The sequence below is a fragment of the Heptranchias perlo genome, chromosome 2 (assembly GCF_035084215.1).
Source record: "Heptranchias perlo isolate sHepPer1 chromosome 2, sHepPer1.hap1, whole genome shotgun sequence".
NCBI lineage: Eukaryota > Metazoa > Chordata > Chondrichthyes > Hexanchiformes > Hexanchidae > Heptranchias > Heptranchias perlo.
This window is the reverse complement of record NC_090326.1, coordinates 119,827,328-119,854,932: the sequence shown is the minus strand read 5'-3', so window position 1 is coordinate 119,854,932 and position 27,605 is coordinate 119,827,328. Positions and strand designations below refer to the sequence as shown.

The 27,605-nt window shown below is 39.9% G+C and overlaps 1 protein-coding gene across 5 annotated transcripts in view; it reads left to right on the top strand.

Annotated features, from left to right (window-relative positions):
* cdk14 (cyclin dependent kinase 14) overlaps positions 1-27,605 on the top strand; it is a 634,917-nt gene that overhangs the window by 257,754 nt on the left and 349,558 nt on the right. For all 5 annotated transcript variants that reach the window (XM_068006560.1, XM_068006534.1, XM_068006551.1 and 2 more), the window contains one exon: positions 18,409-18,471. In XM_068006560.1, the coding sequence (XP_067862661.1) occupies positions 18,409-18,471 (63 nt within the window). The remainder of the gene's footprint in view (positions 1-18,408; positions 18,472-27,605) is intronic.

Genomic DNA, 27,605 nt, shown 5'->3' with positions numbered 1-27,605 from the left:
AAGGTTAATCGAGGAACAACCTGTCACTCACTTTGATACCTAGGCGTAAATTTTCATCTTTAGTTTCTGTTGCAGAGCTTCACTGTTGGGAGCTGATATGGAAATGTTCTAATACACCCCCACGATTATCTGTCCATTCATTTTAATAGATGGAAAATTGTGAGGGGCAAGCGCCTGAATTCCTGATATGCACTCCCAGTATATAAAGCTCTGTGCCTGGAACACTAATTTCAGAAATTTTCTCTCTAGGTTTATTCCTATTCTGGAAAGTGTGATAATTGACCAATATAAGGATATTGGAAGTTGGTCTTACTTCTGTTTCAATAGGGAAGGCTACTTCGCTGCAAACTTCTTGCACCCTATACAGCAAAGGGTTTCTGTCCTCAAAAAGAAAAAGATTGAAGACACCTTTCTTGACAAGAAAGTGGTTGAAAAGAACAAAGTACATTGAAAAAAATGTTGCTTTTTTAGATCCTTAATTTATTTTTGTATATTGGATGGTGTGGCAATAGACAACTGTGCCAATGAACAATGTCTCTCAAATGCGATCCTGTTTGTTTCTGGAGGCACAGAAAGTCTTGGAGTCATTGTACTGTTGTTACAATGGGCAAGTCATAGATTTCCCATGTCCTAATGTATTTTCAACGCTGTTTCAACTGGTGGGTAGCTCTGGATTTGAATGCCATGCAGTTGTTGAGCAAAAATGTGGTATACTATAAAGCTGCTTTTACTTAATGACAATTTTTTTTTTGCGTTCCCCTAGTCTTTTACCACAGATTTCAACATCTGTGTATAATTGCCTGAGCTTCAGGTGACGGCACCGTCTAGGACTATGTTCCACAGGCCTGTGGGATGACGTATAAAGCTTTCCTACTGATGTTTCATGTCACCTCTTTGGATTAATGTAGCCACTGTACTATTATTTTTCAGAATAAAATGTAGTTTATTCCTTCAGGCAGTGCTCTGTCATGTAGTAAGTAACAACGGATACATAATTAACATGAAAAACTGGCTGACTTGATTTATTTGATGTTTTCATGACATGTGAAAAAATGATTTATTTTCCAGTTACCATTTTGTTCATTTTAGTAATGCTGTTTCATTCTAGTTATGTTTATTTTGAAACCCACACTGACATCTGATATAAGTTTTATACCTTCAGATAAAAATAGATATATATGAGTTAACCAGACATTTTCTTGTCAAATAAGTTAAGATTCTGCAGTAATTTTCTGCTTATTGTGGATGTCTGTATGTGGTTTTTGTAAATCTAATTTATCAAATATTGTGAATAAGGAAACAAAATGATCCAATGTATAGTATTATATTTCTCCTGAATAACTGATGTTTTTTATTTATATGAGTACAGATTCTAAGAGGTATTTACAAAATGATAGAAATCAGTATGATATAAATCCAGAAAATACAGGAAATGTGCAGCAGGACCATTGACATCTGAGAGCAAAAAGACAGTTTAATGTTTTCTCTTTTCAGATGCAGTGCATTTTCAACATTTTCTGATTTTATTTGATTCCAGGAGGTTGATGCTTCTGATTGCTATCAACTGATGAACTTTAACATAACTTCAGAATTAGTTTCATTTCAGTGGATTTTTCTGGAAAATGTTCATTCCAGTGGTGTTCCTCAGGGACTTTCCTGTTTCCCTGCTCTTTTTCTATGTCTTAATTCTTTGTCTCCCCCCGCCCCCCCCCCCCCACTCTGTTTGTTATCCACTCCATTCTCCTCCCCCTCTCTGCTCTTCCCTCTATGGCTCATATACATTCCCTTTGCTGATACAATCAATTTTTCCTCTTAACTTTGTTAAAGCCCAGGTTATGCAGCAAGATGTCCTGCCAATATATATTAATTTGAAGTGGAGTTGGGTGGAGTCAGGATGTCCAGGAATTGGTGTAACACGCAAATGAGCGAGAAACTGGAGTTTGGTGTTGAGAGCATGGTCAGGAAGATAAAATATATTGGTTCCTGGGATTAGCACGTGGAACAGAATGGGCTGCGAGAGGGAGGACAGTCTGAGATGGATTGGGGTTTGAAAGTGGTCTGAGCAGTCTGGTGTCTGGTAGTACATTGGAGGGGTGAGAACTCAGGTCAACAACTTGCATTTATATAGTGCCTTTAAAGTAGGAAAATGTCCCAAGGCTTCGCAGGAATGTAATAAGACTAAAATTGACACTGAGACAAAGGAGATATTAGGACAGGTGACGGAAAGCTTGTTCAGATGTAAGTTTTTAGGAGGGTCTTAAAGGAAGAGAGAGAGGTGGAGAGACGGAGAGGTTAGTAAGGGAATCCCAGAGCTTAGGGCTGAGATGGCTGAAGGCACGGGAATGGCCGGGTGAATGGAGCAGGGGGTGCACAAGAGTCCAGAGTTGGAGGAACGCAGAATTGATGGAGGAGGAGGAGGTAGCGCTGGAGGAGGTTACAGAAATGGGGAGTGGCGAGGCTATGGAGGGATTTGAACATGAGGATGAGAATTTTAAAATTGAGGTGTTGGCGGACTAGGAGCTAATGTAGGTCAGTGAGAACAGGGATGATGGGTGAACGGGATTTGGTGTAGGTTAGAATACTGACAGAATTTTGGATGAGCTTTCTGCATGTCAAAGTGTATAAATGCAAGGTTATTGGTGTAATATTTTGCACTTGTGTACTTCTTTTTTGCTGGTCTGTCGTCTTTGAATTTTTGGGGCCTGGAATTTTGGAATGGGCTGTGTGTGACCCCACTGCTTCATTGGTGGATAAATCCTAAATCAGAACACTTGGATCTGTTCATATCAGCAACTTGAGATTCATGCAAATTGGTGGGAAAATGGATTTAAATTTTTTCTGCGTCTGCCTCTTCCTCAGTTCAATGGTATGCACCTAAATGGCCCATGATGGCAAAAAAACTTGCACACCTGCGCTAGACTCATGCTCAAGTTCCTGAAGTAGAACCTGAACCCACTACAATGAGAGTGATACCAACTGAGCCAAACTGACAAAATGTGAAGAGTATTAATGTTCATAGTGATGATGGGTGGCATTCTTTAAACTGTATTGTATTTTATTTCATCAGTATGAACATTGGTACTCTTCACATTTTGTCAGTTTGGCTCAGTGTACTTTTAGATTGAAGATCAAGTTTATCTGCTGAAGCACAGAGCTCATCAAACAGAGTGGATCGAGAACCGAATGGGAACTTGAGAATTTGGTGAGAGTGGGAATTCGGTGTAGAGGGGAACGAAGGTGCTAAATTTTTTTTAAAATAGACTAGTGAAGTAATTATCTATAAATAAATGTAGACTAAGACATGGCAGAGCAGATTGTGTGTCTGGACTGCAGTATGTGGGAGTTTGTGGACATCGAGAATGTCCCGAATGAACACCTTTGCAGTAGATGTCTCCGTCTCGAATCTCTCCAGCTCAGAGTCATTGAGCTGGAGTGTGAGTTGGAGACACTCTGACACATAAGGGATGGGGAGGAGTATCTGGGCAGTTTGCTCCAGACCTTGGTCACAGCTCGTAGAGAGGTACAGGATCAGAATGGAGTTGGTGTGACCGATAGTGTACAGAGTAAGGGGAACCCAGGTGAGATAGAGAATGAGGATCCGCAGAAACTGATCCTATCTGACAGGTACGATGTACTTGCTACCTGTGAGGATAAGGATAAAGACTGTCAGAAGGACAGCCAGAATGCTGACCATGGCACCTTGGAGCAGGAGGCTGTCCAAAGAGGAGGGAGGGAGGAGGAGGAGGACAAGGAGGATGTGGTATTGTAGGGGATTCAATAATTAGGGGGACAGATAGCACCCTTTGTAAGCAGGATCGAGAGTCTCACATGGTATGTTGCCCACCTGGTGCCAGGGTGAGAGGCATCTCAAACCGGCTTGAAAAGATATTTGAGAGGGAGGGGGAGGATCCAGTCGAGGTGGTCCACGTTGGGACCAACAACATAGGAAAGAGTAGACAAGAGGTCCTGTTTAAAGAATACCAGGAGCTAGGAGCTAAATTAAAAAACAGGACCTCAAGGGTTATAATCTTTGGATTATTACCCGAGCCACATGCAAATTGGCATAGGGATAAGCAGATTAGGGAGGTGAACACGTGGCTGAAGGAGTGGTGTGGGAAAGAGGGGCTCCATTTCATGGGACACTGGCACCAGAAACGGGACAGGAAGGAGCTGTACTGTTGGGACGGGCTCCACTTGAACTGGGCTTGGATCAGGGTCCTAGTGGAGAGGATAAATAGGGTGTTCACAAAGACTTTAAACTAAGTAAATGGAGGGGAGGTCTCAGATGGAAAAGGTAGTATGAATAATAATTCTAAAGCAAATGAAAAGGAAGAGTAGAGTAATAGTCAGAAATTATGCTTTAGCACTACAGGTAAAGGGAAAACTAAAAGATGTAAAGTAATTTAATCAGGAGAGAGAAATAAGAAATGCGTGAGAAAAAACATTAGAGCAGAAGGACAGGTTAGGGTGTGTGGCCCTAATAAGTATTCTTTATATAAACGCAAGGAGTGTAAGGAATAAATTGAATGAATTGCAGGCACAAATTCAACTTAGAAAGTATGACATTGTAACCATTACTGAGACACAGCTGGAAGACGGTCAGGATTAGGAACTGAATATACCAGGATATAAGGTCTATAGGAAGGATAGGGAAAATGGTAGAGGGGGAGGAGTAGCCTTAGTGATTAAGGATGAAATTACTTCAATGATAAGAGAGGATAGTTAAAACGAGAGGTAAGCAGGCAGTGGAGACTTTATGGGTAGAATTCAGAAATAGAAAAGGATTTAAGACTGTAGTGGGAGTTGTGTATAGGCCCCCTGGTAGCAGCTGTGAAGTGGCAGAATGTATAAATGCAGAGATTAGATAAACATAAGCAAAGGCAGTTTTTAATGGGGGATTTTAACTTTCATATTGATTGGGATAAACAGATGAGCTCATGTCAGAAAGGTACCGAAGTGTGCTCAGGGCTGCTTTCTGCAACAATACGTCCTAGAACTAATAAGGGGGCAGGCCATACTAAATTTAATAATGAGTAATGAGCAAGATTTAGTTAACAGCCTAACAATAGTGATCATAATATGATCGAGTTCAACGTTGTGTTTGAAAGGGAGAAACCCGTATCAGCTACTAAGGTTCTAAATTTAGGTAAAGCCGAATTCAACGGGATGAGATAGAGACTGTCCAAAGTAAACTGGGCAAATCTGTTAATGGGTAAAATGACAGATGATCAGTGGGAGGTGTTCAAAAAAGAATTTAACATGACACATGACCAGTTTATACCCCTAAGGAGCAAGAGCTCCACTTGCCAAAAAAAACAGCCATGGATGACATAAGAGATAAGAGACAACATAAAACTAAAGGAAAAAGCATACAAAAATGCAAAAAAAGCACAGATCCTGGCGACTGGGAGAGATACAAAGAACAGCAAAGAGTAACAAAACATATCATAAGAGCTACAGAAAGGGAGTATGAAACAAAACTTGCAAGGGATATCAAAATCAACACAAAAAATATTTACAATTATATTAGGAAAAAAAGGATGGTCAAGAGCAATGTGGGCCCCTTAAAAACTGATAATGGTGATATTGTAAATGATAATAAGGAAATGGCAGACACGTTAAATAATTACTTTGCGTCAGTACTTACAGTAGAGGAAGAGGATAGCATGCCAGACACCCCAAGGAAACTAATAACAGTAATGAAGAAAATAATGGCACTAAAGAGTGCCATTATTATCCCCAGGACCAGATGGTTTCCATCCCAGGGTTTTAAAGGAAGTAGGTGAGAACATTGCAGATACCCTGACTATAATCTTCCAAAGTTCTCTCGATTCGGGAACTGTTCCTTTAGATTGGAAAATTGTGCATGTCACTCTGCTATTTAAGAAAGGTGAGAGGGGGAAATTAGGGAATTATAGGCCAGTTAGCCTAACATCTGTTGTCCGGAAATTACTAGAGTCTATAATTAAGGATAGAGTGACTGAACACCTTGAAAATTTTCAGCTGATTAGAGAGAGCCAGCATGGACTTGTAAACGGGAGGTCAAGCCTGATGAACCTTATTGAATTTTTCAAGAGGTGACTGAAGTAATAGACAGAGGAATGTCTATGGATGTTGTTTATATGAACTTCCAGAAGGCATTCGATAAATTCCCTCATAAGAGACTGTTAGCAAAAACTGAAGCTCATGGAATTGAGGGCAAATGACTGCGGCGAGTGACTCACCTCCTGACTCCACAAAGCCTTTCCACCATCTACAAGGCACAAGTCAGGAGTGTGATGGAATATTCTCCACTTGCTTGGATGAGTGCAGCTCCAACAACACTCAAGAAGCTCGACACCATCCAAGATAAAGCAGCCCACTTGATTGGCACCCCATCCACCAACCTAAACATTCACTCCCTTCACCACCGGCGCACTGTGGCTGCAGTGTGTACCATCCACAGGATGCACTGCAGCAACTCGCCAAGGCTTCTTCGACAGCACCTCCCAAACCCGCGACCTCTACCACCTAGAAGGACAAGAACAGCAGGCACATGGGAACAACACCACCTGCACGTTCCCCTCCAAGTCACACACCATCCCGACTTGGAAATATATCGCCGTTCCTTCATTGTCGCTGGGTCAAAATCCTGGAACTCCCTTCCTAACAGCACTGTGGGAGAACCGTCACCACACGGACTGCAGCGGTTCAAGAAGGCGGCTCACCACCACCTTCTCGAGGGCAATTAGGGATGGGCAATAAATGCTGGCCTCGCCAGCGATGCCCACATCCTGTGAACGAATAAAAAAAAATTATTGACCTGGTTAGGAAATAGGCTGAGCGGCAGGAGACGGAGAGTTGGGATAATGGGCAGGTACTCAAATTGGCAGGATGTGACTAGTGGTGTCCCACAGGGACCTGTGTTGGGGCCTCAACTATTCACTGTATTTATTAATGTCTTAGATGATGGGACAGAGAGCCACACATCCAAGTTTGCCGATGACACAAAGATAGGCAGCATTGTAAGCAGTGTAGATGGAAGCATAAAATTACAGAGAGATATTAATAGATTAAGTGAATGGGCAAAACTGTGGCAAATGGATTTCAATGTAGGCAAGTGTGAGGTCATCCACTTTGGACCTAAAAAGGATAGATCAAAGTATTTTCTAAATGGTGAAAAGCTTGAAACAGTGGAGGCCCAAAGAAACTTGGGGGTCCATGTACACAGATCCTTAAAATGTCATGGACAAGTACAGAAAATAATCAAAAAGGCTAATGGAATGCTGACCTTTATATCTAGAGGACTAGAATACAAGGGGGTAGAAGTTATGCTACAGATGTACAGAGCACAGTTTAGACCACACCTGGAGTACTGTGTTCAGTTCTGGGCACCGCACCTTGAGAAGGATATATTGGTCTTGGAGGGAGTGCAGTGTAGATTTACTGGAATGCAACCTGGACTCTAAGGGTTAAATTACACAAAGGAGAGATTACACAAACTAGAGTTGTATTCCCTGAAATTTAGAAGATTGAGATGTCATTTGATCAAAGTTTTCAAGATATTAAGGGGAACTGATAGGGTAGATAGAGAGAAATTATTTCTGCTGGTCGGGGAGTCTAGGACTAGGGGATTTAATCTAAAAATTAGAGCCAGGACATGCAGGAGTGAAGTTGGGAAACACTTCTGCACACAAAGGTTGGTAGAAGTTTGGAACTCTCTTCCGCAAACGGCAGCTGATGTTAGCTCAGTTGTTAATTTTAAATCTGAGATTGATAGATTTTTGTTTACCAAAGATATTAAGGGATATGGAGTTAGATCACAGATCAGCCATGATCTCATTGAATGGCGGAACAGGCTTGAGGGGTTAAATGGCCTACTCCTGTTCCTATGATTCTATATACTACTGAAGTACAATACTTTTTTATGAGACCACTCTAACATGGATGTGAATCCTGCTGGGGCACACAGTATCTTACAGCTGAGAGAGTCTGCTATATGCGATGCAGTACTTGTTCCTGCGCTGTCAAAAATTCAAGAGGAAGCACTGATTGAACCAGCACAATTGACTCTGCTTGTCCACTGATAGACTCAAGTCTTTAAACCTCCTGCTGAAAGATGGGAGGTTTACTGTAATCATAATGGAGTGTTTTTGACAGGTTGTAAATGTTATGCTCTCCTGCTTCTTGGCTGGAGCAATTGATGTTTGGAAGGTTGATTGAATTTTTGAAATTCAAATATTTAGTAGTTTAAATTAGTAATTTTAATAATTTAGAAGAGTTCATTGCTTCTGGACGCTGGCAGTTTCCCTTTCTTTGATTTTATTTGTCTTTTGCATACTGTTTTGTTGAAATCATTGTTGAAGTGTGAGATGTTGGAGGACAATAAATGGAATGGATTTCTATTGCCCTCCTGTGTCAGCTCCCAGTTCAAGTACAGCTCAGTCCAATGCAGAACCTTCTAACCCCATTTACCCAATCTCATTCCCATCAGAGCAACCAGTAATGTGAAAGCTGTCTGGCACTGAATCAAATGCAGAACAAAGGCACTTCTACTCTGTCCTATAATGATATGTATCCCAGTCCCACCTCTACAAAACCACCGTAATGCTTCCTTTTTCCACACCTGCTGCCCTTGCAGACTTTTTGAAAGAGAATGCAATAACTTTAAATGCAGATCCTTCCACCTTCATTCTTGCCACGGCAATAAGTGTTATGAACGTTCTTCCATTAAAACAAAAAAATTATGTTTGCAGAGATTGCAAATTTAGTGCCAGTTAGTACTGAATTCTGGGGAATTTTGTGGTGTTGATTGATGTTCACAAAGCAATAAAACGAGGCTGTCGAACTTGTTTCCACTTGGGACCCTTGCAACTGTCAGTGCGGACACATTCATGGGAATAATTGTTTAATGCAGCCTTTGATGCCTCGATGGGGTAATGTTGCTACGGTTTCTACTGGGCATGCTTTCTTATTTGTATATAAATTGGATTTTGGGAGTTTGATTATTATATACGTATTTTCAGGCAGTACACAGTCATTCCAATGTCAAGGAGATGTGATGTGCTAAAGAGGATTCATTTTAAAGAAAACTGGCACTGAAATCTAAATAAAAATGCAGCTCCAAATCGAATACTTTTATATTATTTAACTTATATTTTTAAAGTTTATTTCTTATCCTTCTGTTTTTATGGTTTCTTTGCACCAAGTGCCATTCGTGGCTGAGAGGGTAGGTAGGAGACTTCTTACCAGGCACTTAATTGTGCCATTGTATTAGTGATGACTGGGAATTGCATTAGGGTGGCCCATAATGACCCCCTCTCCCTTTCCTCGTATTTTCCTTTTCATTTCTTCTTCCCGCAACAGGCATTGGAAAATTGTGGGTGTGAAACAATATGCTGCCATTCTGCGTCATGTCCCTTATTAGAAACTAGATTTAGCTTCTATTTTCCATGTCAGTGCAGGGTATGTGGACAGACTGGATAGCACAAATTGCGCCCTGCAGAGCTTTATGTTCCATTGAATGCTTCCATTCTAGCTTTTCTTGTGGTCTGAACTTCAGCCAAACAAGTTTTTTTTGTGTGTCTGTAACAAAGTACAAGTGAAAGAAAGTAAAGCTTTGAGCTAAATTTTTGAAACAGATTTTCAATTTGCAATGTGTGTGTCTGTCATTGATTTTGAAGTGCTTTTTGAATGATTCACACAGAGCTTTCTATCATTACTGTATGTGCAGGGTGATTTATGCTGAGTTTTAATCACCTTTCATGAAATTACTCCTTTGTAGTTTCTGTTCTGTATTGACTTCCTGTTATGTGAAATATTTTAAGTTTATGTTTGTGAAAGCAAGTAACACGTAGGCTCAAGAGATGTCATATGGTTGAATAACCTGCTGATGCCAATTGTCTAGTCTCAACTATGAAGAATGGCCACTTTAGTGAGGTACTGAGTTAGCTGGTGCCTATGAAATTTTACCCAAGCATGAGTTAGACCCTCAGGAGAAGATTCAACAGGGAAAATGCAAAAGAAAAATTGATTTGAATTCAAATTAATATTTTAATCAGCTTCCATAGAAGCTCAATGACCAGCAGCCAGCTATTTAAATTGTATGAAAGATTTTGGGTAAAATCATATAAATATTACTGAAAAGAACCTGAAATTTTTGGGGATACAGTCACATTTTGCAGTAACAATCCTTATAAAATCACAGCTGTTGATGTGAACTTTTTGGAACAATCTGTTGTTAGTAAGGGAGGAAAGAAAAGTATAATAGTGACTGGAACTGATGGGGCATGAATGATATGTGCACTTTAACGGAAGAAAAGCTAAAGCAGAGAAAAAGCTGCAACAGTCTCTATTTTCATCGAGACGTTGCAAGCTGGCGGCTGCATGATGTCATTGCCAGAAGCCAAATAGCACTTTTTTTGTTTTAATGGAAGTGCTTTCACATTACTAGTTTCTATGATGGGAATGAGGTTGGAAGGTTCTGTAGCCCATTCATAAGCTTCAGGCTGTTCATCCATTTGAGACATGAGGCAGCTGAAGCCAGTTAAACAGAATTATGGGACAACTAGATTTGAAGTAGATTTATAGGGAAATGGGTGGGTACTGATTTAGATATGACCCGTAATTTCTTAATGGAATAGTGACTCAGATGTTATAATGGCACAGGTAAATACATTAAGTATTACTTTACAAAAAGTATTTTCTGTAAATAGGAAACAGAATTGGCACAGTAAAAGACCCTGGAGGTCTTTCTCATGAGTGAAAGAACAGTTGGAACACACTGCAGTCCAGTGTATTCTAATGTGACAAGGGGTGCCAATTCCAGGGAATTATTTTTAGATTTTGTTCTTTTCTGTGAAACATTTCTTTCTTTGAGGTACAGTAACTGCTGTGATATCGCAGCAGTTTTTCTTTGTCATTGTAAAAATATTTAACTACCTTTTTGGTATTTTACTGATTCCACACCCCATTTAATTGTAACATTTGAACTAAATTCATTTTAAATCAGCTTATAAGTGCATATTTTTGTGATATAAAAATATTTTGAGAAAATCTTAAAATATGGTGATGCCATTTAAAGCCAGCCTGGACCTCTTAAAAGGAAGGTAAACTTTGGCTGATATGAATTTGATTCAGTGCTGCAAAGTGAAGATAGCAGGCAGAACGAATGTTACAAGGGTGCTACGATTTTCTGTCATCACTCTGCAGGTCCTTGAAGAGGAGATCACACTCACTGCCAGTTCAGGCAGTCTATTTGAAAGAACAAAAACCGTCTGGGAATAGAAGTACTTCCTGGCATTCCAACTAAGCCTGCTCCACCTCCATCACTGCATCCCCACATATATCGCCGTTCCTTCATCGTCGCCGGGCCAAAATCCTGGAACTCCACACCTAACAGCATTATGGAGTACCTTCACCACATGAATTCCAGTGGTTCAAGAAGAAGGCCCAACACCACCCTTCTCCAGGGAACCAGGGATGGGCAATAAATGCAGACCTTGCCAGCGAAGCCCATATCCAGAAAATGAATATTTTTTTTTAAATTCCACTGCTAGAAGTGGTTCCAATTCTTGAGGGTTCTGGTCAGAATTAACCAGAGAATGAAGGGGAAGAAACCAGAACTGGATCCTGCATTCTGGGCACCAGGGTGATTGACGTCTTATCATCCACCTGTGCCCTAGTCCTGACAGCCCTCTCCCAGGATCTGCTCAACCTGATTCCTACTGTGAATGGTTTTGGCCCTTTGGCTGGATTAGGTGACAGTGGCGGGAAAGGGGTGTATCTATTTACCCTGACCTTGGGCCTCATGCCCGGGAGATTCAGTGCTTTGGCATGTGACCTGACTCCTGGGATAGAGTGCCCCAGGGAAGGAGGGACTGCTATCGTGATCCTTCACCCCCCCCCCCCCCCCAACCGACTCAGCACCATTAAAGTGACCCGTGGGGAAGTCCTTGGCTTGGGATCCTGGGGATGGGACTGGGGTGGAGGCCAATCAGCTGTAATGACCGGTCCTCTTGATAGAGTTTCTGCGGCGAATGAACTAGATGCATTACTGCTCCAGACATGGTTAGTGTAATAGAGGAGGAGGATGGAAAATCAGTCAAGGATGCTGGTTGACTCCCTGGTGTTCTCTTCTGAATCGCTCTTCATTCCTGCGGGGAGGAGGGATCAAACAAATTTGTGGTGGGTAACATTCACTGAGGGAATAGAACACTGCTGGTCTTAGAGAGGTGGCCAGGCCCAGAAGAGCATGCTCATTTTGTCCCTGCGATCAACAAGACAGTCCCCTTAGTCAAGAATATTAATCAAACTGAGCTTTCTCAGTTGCAAAAGTTCCTCACCCAGCTCCTGAGTGAGTGGCAGGTACAAAATGCCTATTCTTCCCCTGGCTATAGTTGTCTATCACCACTACTTTGTGCCTGTAGAGATTTGTGGAAGGACCTGCCTTGTTCAGCCCAGCGAATGTCAGATGGCTTGAAGCTTCACTAGCCATTGGGGTGTTGTCAGGCACCCTCCGGCAGTCCCAGAATAAAGTCCACACAGTGTTCTGGGATGCCCTGCACTGGTGACCATATAGATGCTTCTTTCTTGGTGCAGGCTGATCATTGCCCTGCTATCCAAGAAGAAGGATCTGTGGCATTGAAAACCTGGTGCTCAGTCTCCCTTTTTAGCGTGGGCTACAAGACCTTTGCTGGGGCCACGTCTGTCTGCCTTTGGCTCAGTGCTTGCCCAAGTTGACCAACCTGATGGTTTTACATAGTCCTGGGATCTGCATCTGTGGTAACATCTGTCTGGTCCTGAACCTGATCTACCATTTCCAGAGGGCTGGTCTATCGAATGCCTTTCTTTCCCTAGATCAAGAGAAGGTGTTTCATAGATGGGATCACGAATATCTGTTCAGAACTCTGCAGGCTTTCGGGTTTGGGATGCATTTTGTTGCCTGATTCTGACTTCTCTATGCGACCACAGAGTGCTTCATTAAAGTTAATGGATTTTTGTCGCCTACGCCTCCTTGTTTTGGGAGAGATGTGCACAGAGCTTTTCTGCACCTCTTATACAAGAGAACCGTTTCTGTATGGCTTGGGCATGGAGGCCATCCTTTCATCTTATACAGATGACGTGCTCCTCTTGGTAAAGAATCCCGCTGACTGAGTGCCAGAAAATGCACTGTGCTGCGTCTTCCACCAGAATCAACTAGAATAAGTGATCTGGACTCCCAGAAGGCCAGTGGCAAGTAAACTCCCTGTCATAGTAGCTCTGTGCTTTCAGTGGGAGCACCACCTACCTGTTGCATGTGGGAGTTTACCTGAGCCCTGATGGGGACGCCTGGCTGACAGTGGACTGGGCTGGAGACAAAGGTCATTGCTTGTCTTGGACATTGGACAGGATTATTCCGAATGCTTTCCTTCTGATATGGAGAGTTGGTCATAACCCAGCTGCTACTTTGGTACCAACTGGTCACTTTGAACCCTCCCTCTGAATTTGTCACCAGGATCCAGAAGAAACTGATTTCTTGCCATTATATCTTTCCTGAAGTTTGATGCCCAAAACTGAACTCCATGCTCCAGATGGGGTCTGATCAGCTGGAACATAACTTGCTTACTTTTGTGTTCCAAGCCCCTATAACTCATTGAGACACCAGACTTTTGAATGGTAACATATAGAGCTGAAAAGTTCCACATTTGATCTGTGGTCTGTGCTGCGTTGGCTGATTTCAGCCAGGATGTTGGTGGACGAGTTATAATTGTCTTCAGTGCATCTGAGCTCGGGAGGGGGAGAAATTACACTGGGTTTCTGCTCTTGATCGTTTTCCAGTAAATACTGCTGAAAAATGCACATCCACAAACTATTCGACAAAGAAAAAGTTATTTGCCCTTTTTTTCCCTAAAGAGAAAAATATAGACCAGCAGCCCTCCAGTATTACACATAAGTGGCTATTATTTATTTGTGAACCAAGGCAGGCAACGCCACTGAACAGCATGCAATTGACTGTCTTGGTTCACACATAAAGAATGGCCACGTATGTGAAGTACTGGAGGGCTGCTGATCCCCATGGAACAACACTACAGCATGAATCACAAAAGGATGGGAGTAAATTACAGGGGATAAAATAGATACCAAGCTTTGACCTATTTAGATTCATAGATTTGCCTCTTGTTCATAATTAATAACCAGGTCTATATTTTTCCCTTTGGGGGAAAAAGAGGGGAAATAACATTTTCTTTGTCAAAGTCTGAGAGTAATTTTGATGTGATCAATTTCATGCATCCACTTTTGATTTGTGTGAGCATGAGAAAAATGATCATTTTAGAGTGCACCTTTAATGTTCCTTTTTAAATTCCTTGAGCAGTTAATCAGTAGAAATGCCCCAAAAAAATCATTCATCAAGCAGTGCTTCTAGACAAAACCGAAAAGGCTGTTTTGCTGGATTTGGAAATCTTTGTAGACTGTGCCATGGAGAAATAGACCTGTTTTGGTTTGACCTTTATGCAGGAATGAAGTCTGGAACTTGAAAACAAGCACCAAGGAAAGGTAGGGATATTACTTTAAAGTAGCAACAAAGGACAGGTATAGTAATGAAAAATACAGATCAAAATGAGGCTGCATGGTAGTTATGAGAGAGAGAGAGATGCAAAAGTGCTTTACTATCTCAAGAAAAAGAAGTCAGTGTGCCAAATCACATATTTTAATTCTCACTACTGTCATGTATAAAATTAAAATTGCATAATTGGAGAGCAGCCAGCAGAACATGTGGTGGAACATCTGAGGAGATACTATTAACTGTACCATTAATAGGGAGAAATGTCTGATCAGGTTGGACATCTGCTATGTCCCATATTAATCATATATTCTGTATACTGTATGTTAAATCAACATATTTATACACACTGAGCACAGGTGCTTAATAGTTCATGTAATAACAATATAATAGCTGTGTGCAAGAGTACACTGTATTCATAATATCTCATCTGCTCTTTTCATAGAGCGAGGAAAACCAAGTGTACTGCAACACACATCCAGAGAGGATAGTTAGTGAAGCAGCAACCATAACCACACACATTTTAAGCGAGCACTATCTCAGATACAGATGCCTTGTGACAAGCGTGTAGTCATTTGGATGAGGAAGCATATGGGGAAGCACAGGATATTGGCGCTGTAGGGACTAGGAGATTTGCAGGGGTTGAAGGGAAGCAGGTGTAGGCAAGTGACATGCCATGCTGCCTGCCCCTCGTGAATTATCTCCGGTTACAGAACTTAGTGGACCTGATTTTTAGTGGAGGTTATTAGAACACATGGACTATGTTGAGTAGTCACTGCCTCCGTGCACAAGGCAGTAAAAACCGGTATTGATAGGTTGGATCTCGCTATTGGGGCCAGCTTCAACCTAATTGGAGCATGTATACAGACAACAATGAGGGATGGATTCAGAGAAGTCATAACTGACCACTGTTCTACATTCTGAGATCAGTAAACATGGTAAGGAATTGACTTCAAGCACTGACATGTGTGGAAAAGCATAGGAGCAATGAATGCCATCGTGTAGCACTACATAAGTGACCCAAGCAATGCACCCCTGATGAGCTGAGCAAAGGAGACTCCTGACATTTATGTGTGGACATTGGGAAAAGTCGCAGAAACAGGCAGCAGGCCTACCCACCATTGTAATTGTCTCAGTTAGGGAGCTACTTAAACGTAAGAACGCATGCAGACTGAAAAAGGCTAAATGCATCAGGAGAAACATTGAGCATGGACAGCAGTTGAATCGTTTTTTCTTCATATTGCTCTCTTTACAATTTTGCATGAATTCAGAAGATGATTACAGAAGAGGAAGGACATTCATACCATCTTAGTTCACCCACACAGAAATACTCAATTCTCCCCATTGCAACATCCAGTTAGTTTGTAAATGATTCAGGGTTTTTACCTCCACTACTCTATTCAGGAGTCCATTCCATGTAATGATCACTCTGTGTGAGGGAAAACTTCCTGATATGAGTCCTTAATTTGACTTTTACTAGTTTGAGCCAGTGGCTCCTTGTCCTATTCTCACTGTTCAATTTAATGTAACTTTCCAGATTTACCTTTTCCATACCATTTACAATTTTATGTATCTTTGTAAGATCATGTCCCAGATGCCTCCTTTTAAGGCTGAAAAGCCCAAGTTTCACCAGTCTTTCCTCAAAACTCAGACGTCTAATACTAGGGATTAGTGTTCTGGCTCTCCTCTGCACTGTTTCCAATGCTTGAACGTCTCCTTTGTGTTCCAATAATTCTACTGGTGAAAAATTAATTATGCCTATGCAGCATTTCCTGAAAGGTAATGACCCAAGTTAATTTAGGACAAATTACCAATGTTTTATAGAATAGCATAGAAGTGAGATTAATTGATAACCTTCATAACCTTTAAAAGTCACGCGCATCTTTCGCATAATTAGTACTAAATAACGAGGTAGTTAAGATTATGTATGAAATATTCCAGTTACCAAAAAACCTAAGCCTGATTTTTTTTATAAAGAGTAATAGAAATATTTTTGTCTTCTCATTAACATAGCAGTTTAGAGAACAAATCACATATAATGGGCCCTTTTATATTAACTTTTGACATGTAATTATGGAAATAATAGACTTCACTAATTGGAGTATTTATAATTTTTAATAAATTATTTTATCGTCTATTACTTCACAATGTCACACATGTGAAATCGTTACTGACATTGTAACATGCCAATTGTTCTATGAAGATGGATTTCCATTGTTCAGTTAGAAAATGTACCAATATTAAATAGCATGTCATGATTGCCTTTACATTAAGCATTCAGGAATCTATGAAAAAACTAAATTCCCTTTTTCTTGATCCAATTCATATTTAGCCTTTATATTATTGAGTCTAAAAATACTTTGAACTATTTGGTGAAAGTGTGTGTTATGTATAACAAAATCATAAACCCGTTTCTACAACAGGCATAATTAGACAGCAGTAATGCAAAAACCCATTTCTACGGAGCAGAGAGGAAATCTGCCTCTTCCACTAGTGTCTGTTAATGAGTAATTAAGATGAGTACTATTTCTTACTGCATAGAAGAAAATTACTGGTGCATTTGGAAAAACCAAATTGAAAAAAATTGGTTTGTGATTAGATGATTTTAGTTTCAAGATATATACATTTTTTGAATGTTTCTTGTGCAGTTAAATCAAATTTCACTTTTATACTGAAATAATTGCATGTGATTCTATGTAATGTGTATTTTATTGTACCAAATATCCTTGTTTCACTAGATCTTAAATTATAGAAATTCATAAACAATCCTGATATTGTTCTGAATTGCCAGCCTTCATAGGTCCTTTGAGTATAATTTAGAAGTAAAATGAGTTAAGCAATTTTCACATGCGTGGAAAATGGTTCCAAAAATAGTTCATACAGAGGTGATAGAACTGTGACAATACACCACTTGACTTATTTGAAGGCTCTTGATTTACTTTTCTTTGAAATGCTAGCAGTTTTCTTAAGATCTAATTGAAATTAACTCAATTTATCACTAAGAGATACTAAAGCAGTCACAAATCCCCATCTAAAATTACCTTTTTGAGAACTTGTCCCTAAATTGTATGCTTGTGAATTTTTGCATTACTGCTGTCTAATTATGCCTGTTGTGTAATTCAGTAACTCTGCACTTTCACATCTTTGATCAAAGAGATTTCAATCCGAACTGTAGTCTGTTATAGTTTGTGTTGATTCCAAAGTATTTCCTGTGACAAACAAAAGCAAAACAAAAAGACTTGATATATTGCATAATGTTAAATGTGATCTTCTCAAACATGTTGTTGGAATATATTTCTTCCTCATCACTATTATGGGAATTTCCTGAACATAACCAGAATGGTTCAAATTGAGTGCCACAGATATTATTGTTTCATTCCTCATTAGGGCATTCCAGCTCTGGTTTCTATGACCGTCTACAGTAATAAGCTGACACTCAATGGTCTTATTCACAAACAAGATTTTTGGGTGAATAGTCATGTTGCTTTGCAATTCTCATTTTCTTTAAATGTCATTCTTAAATTTTAATCATGTATTCCAAATGAGCAATAAAAGCATGCCATATGAAGCCATGTATTTTGATATTTTTCTGTATGAATGATCAGTAAAGTGTGCTGTTAAAACTTTTCACTGGTTAATTAAATGAAATAGCATAGGAGTGAGATTAATTGATAATCTTCATGACTGTTGAAAGGCACACACAATTTGAAGATCCTGTAAATGCTGATAAATGTATATATCTAATTTAGCTAACTAAATACAAAATTGGTTGAATAATTAAGAAAAGTCAGGCAAAATCTGCATTTAAAACAAGCTGAATCTGTTAAATTATCAAACAGCTCATAAATCTAAAACAGTTGTGTTTTTTCCTCTTTTCATTGTTCTAGCATACGGATTTATGTCAGTATATGGATAAACACCCAGGGGGGCTTCTTCCAGACAATGTGAAGGTAAGAATTGTAACTTCTTAATTATGGGACTGGTACCATCAACACTTATTTTCTAATCCAATTTTTCCAATTTTCTTTTGTTGTTGCTGAGGTATGGCTCCATAGGCGATACTAACACTCCAGGAACTTGCCCAACTGGCCATTAGTCATGTGTAATCTTTGGCAGTGAGCGTTGGCAGGTCATTTGAAGCGAAGTGTGCCACAGCCAAGCCCAACACGTCTGCTCTTAAGATCCACACGTGCACTTTCAACAGGATTTGATGGATAGTGATCAGGATTGAGAATCTACGCTGTTTTGTTTTGTTTGTTTTCCACAACCTAGGGGTACTGAAATCTATTGTGTCCCTATCACCATCTGAGTGAGATCAGTTAATGCAGCACATACTGGAGTTTGAACTGGTACTTTGGGTCAGCTATTCACTTGATACACATCCTGAGCAATTGAAGAGCCTTAAATTTTTCATAAAGGAAGCTTCAAATCCTGTTGAAAACTAAATATGCTTACGATTTCTGCTAAATAATACATAACAGCATAAACTATACCCGACGGTGCGTTTTTATTTTTGCCTTTTGATATTGCAGTTCACTGAAGGGTGAGTAGCAGGAGCTGAGTTAACTGAATAGTAGTACGAAGTCATAGTGCCTTCTGTCAGTTTGTTGATGATTATTACATTTAGATTGATTCTGAGTGTGAAACTCAGAGTAGATAGAGAGAAACTGTTCCCATTGGCGGAAGAGTCAAGAACTAGAGGACGTAGATTTAAGGTGATTGGCAAAAGAACCAAAGGTGACATGAGGAAAAACTTCTTTTCACAGCGAGTGGTTAGGATCTGGAATGCGCTGCCCGAGGGGGTGGTGGAGGCAGATTCAATCATGGCCTTCAAAAGGGAACTGGATAAGTACTTGGTAGGAAAAAATTTGCAGGGCTATGAGGATAGGGCAGGGGAGTGGAACTAGCTGGATTGCTCTTGCAAAGAGCCGGCGCGGACTCGATGGACCGAATGGCCTCCTTCCGTCCTGTAACCTTTCTATGATTCTATGAAACAGTGTGGAATGGCACAGTTCCTGTACATTTGAAAAAAATACCACTCTAATTGTGGGAGTTGTTTTAAAGTTCATCCTAATTAGTAAAATTACTATGGTCATGACTGTTAAAACTGTCAAGTCAGAGGGATGCTAATTATTTTGCTGTTAATGCCACTAAAATTACATGGTAATATGGGACAGAGAAGGATAAATGAGTTTGCGGTTACAATTGATTCTGTGTTATGGAAAATAAGTATTTTTGTAACATCTCAAAGATCTGGGATGGGGAGGGAGATGAATATGATAAAAAAAAACATTCCAATGTGACATTTTGTCCAATATTGGGTTCATTCTTCTTAAAAGATGAAACTATAGTTTAAGCTTTTTATCTCTAGCAACCACCAATTCTGCAGATATACTGCAAACAAAAAGTCCTTTGTAATTGTTTTGGTTTCTAATGGAAACTCCTAGACCAATTATGAATCAGCTTGTTCTACATTTGCCTGCTAAGGACAGTGCATGCCCCGGAGGGAAGTGGAGAGTTGGGATTGCTAATAGGAGAACCTACGAAGACCCATATAACGGTGACTAGTGCCTAGTCGTCTGTGACTGTCATGTGGACAAATGTAGCCGTAGAATGCAGCAGCTGGGGAAAAAAAGGAAGTTCTTAATGGAGACTTTTGCTGAACATTATATCCTATTTCATTGTGTAAAGTCAAAATGTGACTTTGAAATATTTAAATGTTGCATGGAACGCACCAATTATTGTCATTCTATATACGATATATAGGAAATAGACAATTGCATAGTAATTATTGCAATAGCAACTAGAATTATTATGGTTCACACTTTTTCTAATAACTTCTTCTCATGGAAACAGCCTGGCGAGCGGACTGCTTTCCCATACAACCTGAGAGTAAAGGCGTACAATGTTGCAGCACAGATTTGCACAGTTAAATAGGAAGAAGGTTTATGGAAATAGAAGTTGAGGATAATGATTTGAAGAATATTCATTATTGAAGTTTTTATTTGGCAATTGCCAGATGATGGGAATGTTAATTTTTTTGGCATGTGGAAATGAATGTGTGTGTAATGGGTGGGAATGGGTAGCTATTGAAGGAATGACATTTACACAAAACCAATGCAGCAGGCTTACAGCTAAAGATGGAATTAAAACATTTTCAAGGTTTGATGTTAATGCTAGCATGTGAATTCTGAAGAGTAAGTATGTACTAGTAAGATTGAGGAGTAGGACCTGAGGAGTGGATCTGGGTCAGGGAACAGTGACTGATGAGTATGGCTGTGCTGGCAATAATTTTAAATAATTGATTTGATTTGCATCTAGGAGCGTGGTTAAGAAATTATTCTTTATTATCGGTAGCGGGGCATGTATGAGGAGCAAGGCTGTGCTAGGAGTCAGGCCAGCTGGGTAGCTTTTTTTATTAGTAGCTGGGCCGTGCTGCAGAATAGGGCCAGGTAGTCAATTGCTTCTGATACATCTTCTTCTCTGCTAATATCACCCTTGCCTGTATAATATTGGATTTGCCATGACCTTGTTCTGCCTAATATCAGCCTCTAGCTCTGTGGCTCTTGCCTTCCTAACAGCCCAGTTTGATCATCTAATATCTCCTTCACCATTCACCACAATACTTTCCCTCTGCCCCCTTACACCTTCGCCAAAATCCTGACTATCTTCACTCTGCAACATCCACCTCCACTTCACTCCCTAAAATGTTCTGTTCTCCATTGCACTTCCTATTTACCCTCATAGCTTTTTGCCACTCAATCTCATGCTCACTTTTCTAATATCCCCTGTGCCTCCTGCCCCTCTCCGCCTGCCTAAAATCAGCCTGTACCAAATAATGTTTTTTGTCATTTTGCTTTTCCCAATTCTAACATTTCTCTCTAGCTTCCTAGTAGCTCCCCACTACCCTTTGCCTCCATTCCCTAATAACCATTGCCTAATATCACCCTCTAATGTACATGCCTCCCCACCTTAATCCTGCCTTTGACCTGAGATGAGCACATATTCCATCTCAAAATAGCTCGAGATCTATTCAATATCTTCAATTTGTTGCTTTCAGAAAATACGTAATTTTTTGAACAATTTGCCACGTCTTCTTTTGTGAAGCAATAAAGTTGTGTTTTCTCAAGTTCAGTTATCTTCCTAAGATCTATCCAATTTGCTGCATCCAGAATTGGATGCCCTTTTACAAACATGGGACTTACTTTTCAACACCTCTGGCTCAACAATATAAGGAGTGGCAAACAGCTGGGTGGCACAGAGCAGGAGAGGCCAGAATAGCCGCAGGTTGTGGGCAAAGTGAGTTCCAACAATTGGGAGCGGATGGCAACACTGAACTCTGGTTATATTGGCGGGCTGGAGATCAGCCAAGTGTAGGGGAGAAGGTGGTGGAGGATTGGGAATGCAACTTGGTTGAAGAGCAGACCAAATGCACGGAGCTCTGGAGTGAGAAAGGTTGCCAGAGAAGCCGAGAACTGTGGGCCAAAAAACGGAAGAACAGGCTGGGAGTGTCACTCTGGTAAGCGCAGAAGAAATGGACAGGGAGTTGAAGCACACAAAGGCAAATACTACTCCATTTGCCATTTTGTGGCTTTTTCTATCTGCAGTCTTTTACAAATTCTATGTACACCTAGATCTGTTTATCCACTCCATTGAGGACTTTACTGTCTACGGTATATTTCCATTCTCTTGTCATTTTTTTCCCAAGTTTACAATGCTCCTAATTTGGTGTCCTCTTTGTAACTCATGTAGAAATGATTAATCTGTATGGAGAATAAGAGGCCCCAACAAAGACCCCTGAGGCATAACACTAGAAAGATCTCTTCACTCCTACTGTCTATTTTCTGCCCTTCAGCCACCCCTTTTATCCATGTCACCATATCACCTTTATTACCAAAGGTCTTAATCTTTACAACAATTCTATTATGTGACACTTTTATCAAGCCCTTTTTGACATTCCAAATCCGTTGCATTCTACTTTTCTATACACCAGGCAATTTCCATGAACAAATTGATTAAATTAGTCAATCATGACCTGCCCTATGGCAAATAAGTGTTCAGTTTTTCCCATGCCATTGAGTTCCTGATCTCAGCCGTCGCAACGTGGGGAGTGGGGGAATCTGCACTGGGGTAAAGAACTGAATGGTTGTCACATAATTGCTTGTTGTCAGCTTAGAGCAGGGCCTGGAAGGAATCTATTCTCCTGCAGATGAAAAAGCATTTGGTATAAGAAGATTACGTTTAAATAATAAATGAAACAAGATTAAAACACATTAATTTATGGTGGGCAAGTATTAAGTACATTAAAACCATTCTAATTATGAAGCAAGCAGCTTTACATTTAGTATAATTTATGCCCAGCAATTCAATGCAGTTTCTGTGAATTTTCACAATCACAAAGAAGAATGGTTGAAGCTGAGTTGCCAGATACCTTACACAGGCATGTTTAGAAAATATTAAAAATAATGGGAACATACAAAAAGAAATGGATAATGAAATGCAAAAAAAAAAGGAATCATGAAAAAACAAATGTTGTGTGCTGTTTGACAAATGTCCCTGTGCAAGCACATAATGGGGCAGAAATCGCTCGCGAAATAACGGAGAGCTCAACAGCGCTCTCCATTGTTAGTGGTGAAATGGAGGAGCAAGTGAATGCATTTGCACACGTGCAGTGAAACGTGGAAATCTGGAACTTGCTCCTATCGGTTCACTGGCGATATGACAGCTTCGAATTAAAGGGACATCGCACACTGCAATCAGAGATATCATTGAAAAAGTGCAAACTTGCTCATCTGCCCAGCTGGAAAGTAACTAATTACGCCACAAAACAGGTACGCTTAAAAATACCAGGTCTAAACTAAGTTTTAACAGCGCAGTAATTCTTAAATGTCAAACAACTAAAAATTAACTTTTAAAAATGTGGAGTTTCATTACTCCTTATTTTAATAGTTTTTGGTCATTTTTTAATATTTTTTAATCAACAAATTTTTTTTACTTTTCCCTTTTGTCTCTTTTATTTAATTTAATTATTTCTTAACCTTTTCTTTTTTGCTGTCTAACTGTTTTTATATTGATTTTAATGCTGTACCTTTCACTTCCTGGTTTAATAATTCAAGCTGGCAGAGACAGTGAACGCAGCTTGTCAAAAATACTACACTCTGATCAGTCAAGAGGAGAGATCGATCCTCTCGCTTCTCCCAGAGTCCAAGCTTCGCCTGGACTCTTCTCCGCTTCCTATTAGAGGAAGTGGCCAACGAAAAGACCACTTTTCGTTAGTGGGTCAGTATAAATCTATGGAGCGGTGAGCAGTTTTGGTTCGACACTCCGAGCAATTTCTGCCCCATTATAAAAATGGTTGCTGGATTTATAATGCACAGATTTTTGAGTGGCAGATGTAAAAACCATAGAAAAGAATCAGTTTTCATTGCAACAATATCTGTGACATTTGATTACAATATTTTGTAATGCTTTAATATGGAACAGAAGGGTGAAAAGCACCAGTGCAGCTTAAATGAATTCACACTTCTAGAAAGTCAACCAAAGCTATCACTTTCAAAAATATGTCTGTAGATTATGTTTCTGCTTCTGAAGTTATGGGAAGATTCTATTACATCATAAGTTTAGTATTGGTAAATGTAAAATATTACATTTGTAACAAATGTGCAGAATTATTTACAACAATAAGGATCATATTGGCACTATACAATATATTATATGCGACGATAATTCCAATTGATTGGCTGTGACTGTGTCATAAATGGTGAAATGGACACTGGAGCACTTTATGAACTTCATCAGAACCATATCATAGCAACATAACTAGCAACATAAAACTGCTGGCTGGCTGTTCATTTTTTTAGACAGCACAGTAGTGCGGCTTGTTGATCCGTGCAGGTTTGAACCCCACTCAACTGAGTATGTGATCGGAGGAATAGGGTGCTTTCTCAGACTAATTGTGTGCACCTCTTGGCTGTGACCTTGAGGGTGATGTAGTTGGAGGCCTGTCAGTAGATTGTCTCTCTGTCTTCTTGGCCACAGGAGGTACACGGCTTGGGGTGAACGGTGGGATATATCGGATGGATATGCTCAGCAAAGTGGAAGTGCTGGTAAATATGATGGCGACATAGCAGCTTGAAATTATACAATATTGTATTACTACCTTTTTAAATAGCAGATTAATAGAAAATATACTCTTTCTAATCTGAGTTTCTAATCTAATTCCAAATAGCTTAATTCAAATTATTTAATGATTCAAACTTTTTAAGCACTAAGCTCCCATCTTGCTGCATTATTTATGTTGCTTAACTCAAATTATTGGATAATTTAATTTTTTTTTAGCATGAAAATGACTTTGAATTATCAGCAGTAAACTGTACAGTGTTTTTACTTTTACTAAATAATCTGCAATACTATACTTTAATCTGAGAGAATTAAGGGTACACATTTTACAGGAAAATGTTTTGATTCCAGGGCCTTCAGATTTTTTGTAGCAAATGAATGAATGAAGCAGAACTTGCATTTATATAGCAGCTTTCATATCCTCAGGACATCTCAAAGTGCTTCACAACCAATGAATTACTTTTGAGTTGTTACACAGGCAAATACAACAGCAAGTCGTACGCAGCAATGTCCTACTAAGAGCAGTGAGATAAATCAGTTAATCTGTTTTGACGGGTGTTGGTTGAGGGATAAATTTCGGTCAGGCGACCTCCCCTGCTCCTCTTCAAATAGCAGAATGAGACCTTCTCCCTGAACAGGCAGAAGATGACTTGATCTAATATCTCATCCGAAAGATGGCATCTCCAGCAATGCATGAAGTGTCAGCCTGGATTATATGCTAAAGTCCTAGAGTCATACAGTCATTGTATCATTTTTTTTTAGTTGATGTGCACACAATTATTAGTGAGATTCGAGAGGTCTCTAACCAGGTAATCATTTCCTTGTGTCTGTGTCTCATATTTTCAGAGAACATGCATATTATTTTTCAAGATATGACTATAACATCTGATCTGACAGTTTTTAAAAAAAATGTCAATTGTCTGAATTTTACAGGAACCCTTCAGATTGATGTTCCCTGCTTGCTAGGCCATTCCATTATGAAACAATCCATGTGAGCTAGCGGGGTACCATTTAAAACATTGGGGCAGCAAATTTGGACTGGCCCAAGAGCTATTCCAGGTGAACCCCACTGTTCCCCATGTTGTTATTGAGTACGCCCACTAAACTTTCCTTCCTCTTTCATGCCCTGGCCAACAATTCTGCCTCAACCAACATCACTAAAACGTAAGGAAGTTATGCTAAACTGTTATAAATTATTGTTAGGCCTCAGCTGGAGTATTGTGTCCAATTCTGGGCGCATACACTTTAGGAAGGATGTCAAGGCCTTGGAGAGGGTGCAGAGGAGATTTACTGGAATGATATCAGGAATGAGGGGCTTCAATTATATGGAGAGACTAGAGAAGCTGGGATTGTTCTCCTTAGAGCAGAGACGGTTAAGAGGAGATTTAATAGAGGTGTTCAAAATAATGAAGACTTTTGATAGAGTAAATAAGGAGAAACTGTTTCCACTGGCAGGAGGATTGGTAACTAGAGGACACAGATTTACGGTAATTGGCAAAAGAACCAGAGGGGAGATGAGTAATATTTTTTACTCAGCGAGTTGTAATGATCTGGAATGCACTGCCTGAAAGGGTGGTGGAAGTAAATTCAGGAGGAACTTTCAAACGGGAATTGGATATAAACTTGAAAGGGAAATATCTGCGGGGCTATGGGGAAAGAGTGGGGGAGTGGGACTAATTGGGTAGCTCTTTCAAAGAACCGGCACAGGCACGATGGGCCGAATAGCCTCCTTCTGTGCTGTAAGATTCTATGAAAATAGATTTATCTCATCGTTGTTTGCGGGGATTGCTGTGTGCCAATTGGTTACTGCATTTGCCTATTCAGCAGTGAATATACTTCAAAAAGTAGTTTATTAGCTATGAAGTGCTTTGAGATATACTGAGGATGTGAAAGGTGCTGTATAAATGCAAGTTCTTTCATTCTGTTCTTTCTTTCTGCGAAGAGCTGACTTGAAAATCTAGGTAGCAATATGAATGGAACTTTGCTGTTGATTTTGTTGGTTTTCAGTCATTTGCCCATGCTGCAAAGATTGAAAGGAAATTAATAGTGTCATCATGGGAACAGCTGCAGCTATTGTGACATCTGTCTTTGTGAGCTGACCCAAAGCCTTTTGATTGCACAGCCAGAAAATTGCAGCGATAAAGAACATAAGAAAGTGGAAAAGAGGATAAATTGCTAAGCGCATTTAAGCTGCCTTGTCATTTAAACCCTTTTTCAGGACTTGCACATGCAATTTTCATCTTCCTCTTATCCTCCCATCTTCCTGTTATCGAGCCCATATTGCTCTATAACTTTTGAATCTAAAATCTGCCTATTTATTTTTTGAATTGTTGACTTGTCTGCTTTCATTGTTTTGTTGCAGTTTCTTAGAATGTTAGTAGGAAGTAATTACCGTAAGTTTTATTTACCTGATGGTTTTATTGGTTATATCTGTATACTCTATCGTTCCCTCCCCAGTTAAGCATGTAAAAATCAGTAAATATACCCCATCAATTAACATCATGACTTAAAAAATATGGTTTTCCCTCTGCTTTTACCAAAATAAAAAAAGAAGTTTTATAAGCCACATGACACTGTTTGTTCATTTGCTGCCTTTTTCAACACTGCCCAGTGGCTCTGCCTTTCACATGTAGATTGATGAATGGGTTTGTTTACGTTCCTGATCTTGCCTGGTCACGGTATGGAAGTGCTGAGTGATGACCAGTTATTTCCTCACAAGAGCAGAAGTGGTTGGGAGTTGGGGGAGGGGGAAGAAGGGAAGGGGGAAGAAAGAGAGGTGGTAAATCAGAGGGTCCATCATCATTCATATGTGCAGTTGTGAAGTATAGATGTTGGGTTACTGCGATTTCTGGATCTTTGCTTGATTGCCTTCGGGCGTTGGGGAGGAATTCTGCAGAGGTTTTTCTAAATTAGCATTGGAGATTTTTCTCTTTTTTGCGTCTTCCAGGATATTGTGTGATTAAGA